The sequence below is a fragment of the Diceros bicornis genome, chromosome 22 (genome assembly GCF_020826845.1).
Source record: "Diceros bicornis minor isolate mBicDic1 chromosome 22, mDicBic1.mat.cur, whole genome shotgun sequence".
Lineage (NCBI taxonomy): Eukaryota > Metazoa > Chordata > Mammalia > Perissodactyla > Rhinocerotidae > Diceros > Diceros bicornis.
The window spans coordinates 28,832,093-28,841,135 of NC_080761.1; the positions used below are offsets into that span (position 1 = coordinate 28,832,093).

Consider the following 9,043-nt stretch of genomic DNA (forward strand, 5'->3'; position numbering starts at 1 on the left):
ACAGGAGAGGGTGGAAAATTCACTGCAGTAGGCTTTATACTTAGCTTGGTATAAACTGTGTGAGGGTGGGAGCCAGGTTCAGTACTTTTTTTTTTTTTTTTTTTGGTGAGGAAGATTGGCCCCGAGCTAACATCTGTGCCAGTCTTCCTTTATTTTGTGTGTGAGTCGCTGCCACAGCATGGCTTGATGAGTGGTGTAGCTTCACACCCAGGATCCGAACTGGAGAACCCCGGGCCGCCAAAGCGCAACGTGCCAAACTTAACCACTATGCCACCAGGCTGACCCCTCAGTACTTTTTTTTAACCTTTACAAATATACTTATTTATTTTAAACAGCCTAATTGAGATATAATTCACAATACCACACAGTTTACCCATTTAAAGTGTACAATTCAGTGGTTTTTAGTAAAATCACAAAGTTGTGTAACCATAACCACAATCTAATTTTAGAACATTTTCACCACCCCGGAAAGAAACCCTTTGCCATTCATGGTTGTTCCCTGTTCCTCCCACTCCCCGCAGCCCCAGGCAACCACAAATCTGCTTTCTGCCTCTGTAATAGATTTGCCTGTTCTGGTCATTTTATATAAATAGACTCATACAATATGTGGTCCTTTGGGACTGGCTTCTTTTACTTAGCATAATGTTTTCCAAGTTCATCCATGATGCAGCATGTATCAGTACTTCATTCCTTTTTAAGGCCAAATAATATTCCATTGTACGGATATACCATATTTTGTTTATCCATTCATCAGTTGATAGACATTTGGGTTGTTTCCACTCTTTGACTTATTAATAATGCTATTATGAACATTTGTGTACAAGTTTTTGTGTGGGTATATGTATTCATTTCTCTTGTGTATATACCTAAGAGTAGAATTACTGGGTCATATGTTAACTCCTTGTTTAACGTTTTGAGGAACTGCCAGACTGTTTTCCACAGTGGGCAGACCACTTTACATTCCTACCAGCAGTGTATGAGGGTTCTAGTTTCTTCACATCCTCACCCACACTGGATTATTATCTGTCCTTTTGATTGTAGCCAATCTACTGGGTGTCAAGTGGTATCTCATAGTGGTTTTGATTTTCATTTCCCTAAAGACTTACAGTGTTGAGCATCTTTTCATGAGTTTATTGGTTATTTGTATATCTTCTTTGGAGAAATGTCTATTCAGATCCTTTGCCCATTTTTAATTGGGTTATTTGTTTTTTTATTGAGTTGTAAGAGTTCTTTATTAAATATATGCTAGATAGCAGACCCTTATCAGATACATGATTTGCAAATATTTTCTTCCATCCTGGGGGTTGTCTTTTCACTTTCTTGATAGTGTCCTTTGATGCAGAAAAGATTTTAATTTTGAGGAAGTCTGATTTATCTGTTTTTTATCACTCTGCTTTTGGTGTTGTGTCTAAGAAACCTTTGCCTAGCCCAACATCATGAAGATTTACTCCTATGTTTTCTTCTGTGAGTTTCATAGTTTTAGCTCTTACATTCAAGTCTTTGATCCATTTTGAGTTAATTTTTGTGTATGGTGTGAGGAAAGGGTCCAGCTTCATTCTTTTGGATGTGGATATGCATATGGAGTTGTTTCAGCACCATTTGTTGAAAAGATTATTCTTTCCCCATTGGATTATCTTGGCACCTTTTTTGAAAATCAATTGACCATAAATGTGTAGGTTTATTTCTTCGCTCTCATTTCTGTTTCATTGATCTTCATGTCCAGGATCAGTATTTTGAAAGCTCCCCAGGTGATTTCATGTGCAGTTGGGATTGAGAACCATCTGGCTAGGGGAGGGAGATTGGATGGTTTGATTGGGAGGCAGCGCCACACAAGGTTGTTGGAATACTTCATTACAGATACGCAGACCATCTGTTCTTAATTAAACCAATGTTCCCAAACTCTGCCTGATAAGAATCACGAGGGATGCTTGTTAACAATAGTGTTCTGGTCCCTGTGCACTAGGGAGACAGGGCCTGATAAGGGGTGGGGTGGGGACGTCTTTGCATGTGGACTATGATTCCCAGCTCTACCACATGGACACTTCTGCCCTACCGCTTGCTGGTTGATCAGAACCTTCAGGAACCTGTATGTTTAATGAACTCTCCAGGTGAGTCTTATGGTCAGGCTAGCTGGGGTGATGCTGAATCTGCTAGGCCAGACCGGTAGAAGCCTGCATACCTGTACCATGGTCCTTCTACAAAATTGCTATTCCCAAGGTACTCTTGGAATGAAGTCATCGCTCTGACTTAAGGGAAATGATAAGAAACAGCCCCGTGAAACTCTTTGCCATGTTTACTGTGAACTTCTCCCTGGCCACCTTATTTAATGTGGCCTCCTGCCATATATACACAAATATTGTTATACCCACATTTCCTCCCCATCTGCATGTTTACTTTATGTAAATTTCCATAGTACTTTTCAAGAATATTTAACTAGATTGAAAACTTCATCAGAGAAGGGGTTTTTAGTTGACTGCAATGTCCCCAGCACCAAGAACAGTGCCTGGCACATAGTAGGCATTGGATAAATGTTTCTTGAATGAATGGAAGGGTGTTGTTGAGGTTGAGGAATGAAGAGAGAGACTTCTCTATTTCAGCATCAGCAGCAGTCTTTCTGCTTGGTTTTATTGCATGGTGCTGTGAATCATGGGAGTATGCGTTTCTCTCTTTGCATGAGCTGCTCAGAGATTAACACCATATTTATGTTCACTCTGACAGTGTATAGGATTAAATGACTTATGTCAGGTACTAACCTCTAACCTTTTAAAAAATTTATTTAATTGATTTATTAATTTTATTTATTTATGTTATATTGTGTGCATCTCTGCAGGCTGTCTAAATCCTTTGGAAACTGGCAGGCTGTAAATAAATACTATTTAATCAGCTTTGATGAGCAGTTCTTAATTTTAGTCATTCCTCTTGATCTTGTTAGCAAAATTAAAAGCTTGGGTTCTAAGTGGGGGAAGGAGAATTTTTTAAAAAATCGAATTCCTTTTTCATTCCTCTCTTTTTTTTTTTTAGGATAGAATTTTTGCGGCATTTGAAGAGCTTTTTCCAGATTATGTTTAAAATTGAAACCCGGCCATGTGGTGAAGAGCTCAAGGGTGGGGATAAAGTGCTGATGACCTGTGTTGGCATTGGCTTCTCCAACCTTAGCAAGACCCTCAAGTGATATTGTCACAAGATAAGGCCTCAGTGCTTACAAAGCAGAAGCTGCCACGGACACCAAATGGACCAAGCCCAAATTCATCCAGGACAGGATAACCTCTTATATTAAGGACTTATTAATTTTACATAAAAAAAAATCAGAATATCCAAATAAAAGACATCTCTATATCATGTGGTTTCCAGCCATTTCTCCATTGTCATTGACATTCCTCAGGAGGCCCAGCGATGACGAGCGCTCCCTTGGCTTACCTGGACGAAGAGTTTTGCCTTCAGGACACTGTTGTGCTGCTAGAACAACATGACAGCTGATTTCAGCAGTGCTTCCTCAGCCCACACCCCGGGCTTCTGTCATATGGCCATTTTCCAGACCTCTGGGGACTGTTAACTATTCTTTCTGCGAGGACTGACCTCTTTGAGCCTCAATTTCTGTGTAAGGATTAAATGAAGATAATGTGGGTGGAAGCTCTTTATGAGTAGTGCAGTGCTATGCAAGTGTCAGAGATTGGTATATTAGACTGTTTTATCCTTTGTCTTCTGAAGGGACTGCTATCTTGGAGACAGATAGTGCTCCCTGTCTGGTTCATTCTATGTGTATGTAGGGGGATGAGTGTCTGGGGAGGGCAGGGCTCCAATTAAAGTTATTGGATGTTTTCTATATCCCAGGTGTGTTATGTATTTTCATATTTTATTCTCACAATAGCCCTGTGATGTAGATTTTATCTCCACAAGAAAATTCAAAAAGGGTATTTTGTTCCTTTGAAATTTATGATGTAAAGATATTAGATCTCCTGATTCAAAGATCTAAGTGTAATAGTGTCCGAGTCTGGAATTTTACCTTACTCGCAAGCTAGTAAGTTAGATTATTACTGTTTCATGTATGCTACCAAAAGACATGACAGTCCCGGGTCAGAGACAAAGAACTTTACTACTCAGAGCACAACAAACAGCATGAGCTTCATGTTTGTATCTGTTTCCCCTGCCTCCAAGTCCCACAGTGGTGATGTGGAGGGGCTGTAGCTAGATGCCATGCACACAGTGGGTTTGCATCACAGCCAAGGGACATGCATGCTTGGGGACTCCACCTCTTACAACAAGCCTGCTCTTTGTTCCAGATGGGGACATTGCGTCATCCCTTAAGATTGCTTGCTGTGAATACAGTTATGAGAAAGGGCCTGGGTAAAGGCCCCCCCCAACGAGAATGTGCAGGAACACTCAGGGCCCATGGTGGATTGCCCCTGCCAACTAATAGAGTCTGCATTTGGTGTCTGTCCAGGGTTGGGGTTGGTAGAAGGGGAAAGAGCTAATTCTTTCTACTAGGGTTCCAAATGGCATTCTCTACCTGGAGTGGGCTTTTGAAGTAAAGAAAGGTCATTGCCTCCCTAGTCCTCTTGGTACTCTTTTCTTTTTCAGTGAAAGGAGGCCAGAAGAAGTCTGTGCTCTCATGACTGGGGATGTGGGAGGATGTGAAGATGGAGGGCTAACATTGAAGAAGTCCAGGCTGTTTTGAACTGTGGCGCTCTACTTAGTGAGAGCTTTATATACTGTACTAGTTTTCTGTTGCATAACATACTACCACAAACTTGGGAACTTAAAACAATACCCATTTATCATCTCACAGTTCTGTAGGTTAGGGATCCCTGTGGGCTTTGTTGGGTTCTCTGCTTAGGGTCTTAGAAGGCTGATGTCAAGGTGTCAGCCAGGCAGGGCTCTGGGAAAGAATGTGTTTCCAGCTCATTCGGGTTGTTGGTGGAATTCAGGTTGTAGGGCTGGGGTCTGCGTTTCTGGCTGGCTGTCAGCTAGAGACAACTCTCAGCTTATAGAGGCTGCTCGCCTCTGTAACAAGTTCCTTGTAACTTGGTTCCCTCCATCCTCAAGCCAGCAATGGTGCATCAAATCCTTCTTGTGCTTTGAATCTAACTTCCTTTTGTTCCATTGTTTTTAAATGACTCATATCCCAGTCCCACCTGGAAAATCTCGCTAACTTAAGGTCACCTGATCACAGCAGTACCTAGATTAGTGTGTGAATAATCAGGGGCCGGGCATCTTGGACAGCCATCTGAGGATTCTGCCTACCACACATGCTGCAGTTTTATTTAGTGCTGCTGATGTTTAACCCAGATCTGCCCATGCTCAGATACAGAACTAAGTGGCCATATTGCTTTGGACGTGTCAAATACTATCCTACAGGCGCTTTCTGTCCCTTGGGACAAGCTCTGAAAATGGTACTGTTGGTCAATTTAGGGTGGCATGTAGACTCCAGGCATATCATTGCAAGCAGTAGAAGGGACATGTGCCCCTATCTGTTGTAAACACAAAAGTGTCTGGTGGTTTCTAGCCCCCCATCTGGCACAGCAGCTTCTGGAGTGGGAACATCTGGAGGTAGTGGTGATGATATTGCCAAAAGGAGGGTGAGTTTAATATTTATTTACACAGCCTGCTTCCAGCCCCTTCTCAAATGCCCGAGAGAGGCAATACCACTCCTTGGGCAGAAGCCATCCTGTGCAGGTTCCAGGTACATCTTAGTGTCATTCAGCTCCTACAGTCTCTGCCTTGTTCTTAGCTCCTGGTGGGTCCAGCTACCCCTGGGTTGTTTGATGAGAGTTTCTGGCATTTTGGGGTTGTCTTTCTGTCTTGGCCTGTTTGCTCCCCTCTGCTGACAGAGACAGACCACTCTGAGTTCAATGAGACCAGTGATTTTTTTTTAAGGCAGATAGACCTGTGACCTTGTTGAGGGTCATGGCAGAATCATTGCCTTTGCCTTCCTGTCATTTAGCAGGCCCTGCTTCTGTCTTTCAACACCCTTCAACTACATCCTGTGTAAACAGCAGCCAGCCTCCCCCCATCATGATTATTTTACCACGTTCATCAAGGCAGTTGATAAGGGGTGGGAGGAAGCTAGAGTGTTACAACATGACGTGCTGATGGGGAAAGAGCAACAGGAGGCCCTGCTGAAATCCAAATTACCCTCATAGGGCCGCTAAACCTCATGGTTTTGTTTGTTTGTTTTTTTAATCTTTTCTGATAAAAAGTGGTGAAGGACATCACTGATTACAGACTCAACAAAAAAAATACAAAAACTGAAGTTGCACCATGGTGCCTGTCCTCTCAATGTCCCTCTACAGTGAAAGACCATGAGGTGGCCATTTCCCGCTAGGTTTTTTGTGTTGGAGGCTCCTAGGGGAGGCCAATGCTGGCAGTTAGTTTTATGCTGACTGAGGAGAAGAGTTGAGGGTGCTAAAGGCAGGGAAGGAAGTAGGCAGGATGGAGTAGAGGAGGCTTGGAGAAGTGGTTAAAATCAAAGGTAGATGGAGAAAGGAAAACACCAGGGAAATAAGAGATTACCATAGTTTTGGCCATACCCAAAGTGGTGGGATTCACCTGGGTGAGGTGAGGGGACCAAGGCAGTGGGGAAGAAATGGATTTGTTGGGGACTTTGGTCATGGTCTGAGGATTGAAATGTGGGGTTCCATTGACTTTATCTATTGGTGGTTTGTTGGAGACCTGTGGATGTACCAGTGGGTGATTTTAGCCAGTCTGCAGTGAATGGGAAAGCAGCACCACAGGCCGTATGCCCAACCTGGATCTCCACTGTTCCTCACCCAGCTCCAGAGTGGATGAGAAGTAACTTGTGCCTAGTCAGAGTTTCCATGTTCAGATGACCCTGTCCTGTTCTTTAGAAGTGACTAATAGTTAATGGGAATGTCAACAGGCAAGCGAGTCTTTCTGTGCTGTAGTTGGATAGGTCTAAGAAGCCATATGAGTGGAACAGTTTATCAGTGTTTGGCATCTTACGGAGGCCAAGCCACATCACTCCTTTACTCGAGCAAATAAAAGCTATCATTTTGTCAGGGGCTGCCTGGGTCTGCTCTAATTCCTTGTCACATTTGGGCCATACCTGTAAGATAGTCTGACCCCAAGCCTGAGCACAGGCCTTGAGTCAGCACCTGTTGGTGGATCAGGTCAGAGTTTTGGCATGTGCGCCACTCCCTCTCTTGCTAGTCCTTCTGAATTAGTGGTTCTGAATGTGGATCCTGTTCTGCTGAGACCCATCTGTTGGGTCTGCAGGGGAGGTGATAGTAATCTTCGGAGTTAAGTGTGTCACAATTTGTTTTCTAGCCCAGCTCAGCTATTAACTAGCTGTTATGACATTAGGTAACTCACCTCCTCACACTTGGGTTTTCTCTGTGGAATTGGGGTGGGTGTGTGAGATGGTGCCAAAAAAAATTGGACAGTTGCCCATCATCATTGCCTCCTCCCCTGTTCTCATATATGTTTATTCGGAGTGGCAGGTAGCTTAGTTGGCAAAAGTATTTTTTTTAATATTGAGATATTTTCTCTGAGGTCTCAGGATGCTTTATTCCTGTGTTTCCTCCCCATTCCCAATTCTCTAAAGAGTTTTACATCCAAAAATATTGAGATTGATTAATTTGTTAATAATTTCTGCTATAGTTTGGGAAATGATATATTCAAACTGATGAAGGTTGGTGAATTTCTAGAAATCAGAGGCCAACTTAAAGACAAAGAATAATGAACGAGCCTAGCAATGACACATGTGGCAACTTCATGTGTCTACTTTGTGAATACCATTCCACCACAGCTGTGAGAGTGATGGGACTGCTGCTGGACTCACTGGTGGCCATTTGGGCAACTGGTCTCTGTCTTGGAAGCAGATGGTGCCCTAAAGGAAGGGGAATGATAGGGGCAGCTGCCTGTTCTTGCTGCATCTGGGAATGGTAGGACATCCTGAAGCTTGTCGTAGTCTTTAAGGAAAGACATTGGTGGGGACCGTATATTTTGGAATGGTGCCTGGCTTGCTACATGAAGGGATCCAACTTCAGGTCATGATAACCAACCTCATGCTGTTTTAAGTGCTGAGCGTGCTTGATTCCTGGACCTTCCTGCATACTCCTCTCTTGGTCCTGTGCTCTGTTTTGACCTCTCTGCTATTTTACCTGTTAGGCAATTAAAGGCATCATGCCTAAGATCTGTAAGCTTTGAAGAACCAATGGAAATGTTTGCAAAAAAAAAACAGGAAAAAAAATATTGGCTCCAAATTATGCAAAGAAAAGAGCAAAAATAATTAAATACCCACGAAATGAAATATTTCACAGCTTAATTGTTAAAATACTGAGAACAATGTAAGTGAGAGTTTCCTTCATGAGCATTTGCAAGCACACACGATTGCCAAGGAATCATAGCTAATCATCTATCAAGTGAGTTACTGGTCACCAAGCAATTTAAAAGGCAAAATTATTATAAGCCTTTCAGGAAAGTCTCTTCAATAAACGGTGTTGGGAAAACTGGACAGTCACATGCAAAAGAATGAAAGTAGACCATTATCTTACACCATACACAAAAATTAACTCAAAATGGATTAAAGACTTGAATGTAAGACCTGAAACCATAGAATTCCTAGAAGAAAACATAGGCAGTACGCGCTTTGACATCGATTTTAGCAGTATCTTTTTGAATATGTCTCCTCAGGCAAGGAAAACAAAAGAAAAAATAAACAGATGGGCCTACATCAAACTAAAAAGCTTCTGCATGGCAAAGGAAACCATCAACCAAACGAAAGGACAACCCACCAATTGGGAGAAAATATTTGCAAATCATATATCCAATAAGGAGATAACATCCAAAATATATAAAGAACTCATGCAACTCAATAATAAAAAAAACCGACAACTCCATCAAAAAATGGTCAAAGCATCTGAAGAGACATTTTTCCAAAGAAGATATACAGATGGCCAACAGGCCCATGAAAAGATGTTCAACATCACTAATTATTAGGGAGATGCAAATCAAAACTACAATGAGATATCCCCTCATACCTGTCAGAATGGCTATTATTAAGAAGACAAGAAATAGCAAGTGT

At 42.2% G+C, this 9,043-nt stretch overlaps 1 protein-coding gene across 2 annotated transcripts in view; it reads left to right on the forward strand.

The window, feature by feature from the left end:
- The window catches only part of RCL1 (RNA terminal phosphate cyclase like 1), a 56,631-nt gene extending 52,806 nt beyond the window's left edge, over positions 1–3,825 (forward strand). The window contains exon 9 of one of the 2 annotated variants that reach the window (XR_009223448.1): positions 3,022–3,104. Coding sequence is in view for 1 of the 2 variants with exons in the window: in XM_058565749.1 (XP_058421732.1) it covers positions 3,022–3,172 (151 nt within the window). In the remaining variant the exon portion in view is untranslated. Of the gene's footprint in view, positions 1–3,021 lie in introns of both variants that reach the window. The other variant, XM_058565749.1, reaches the window with a different exon arrangement.
- The last annotated feature ends 5,218 nt before the right edge of the window (positions 3,826–9,043 follow it).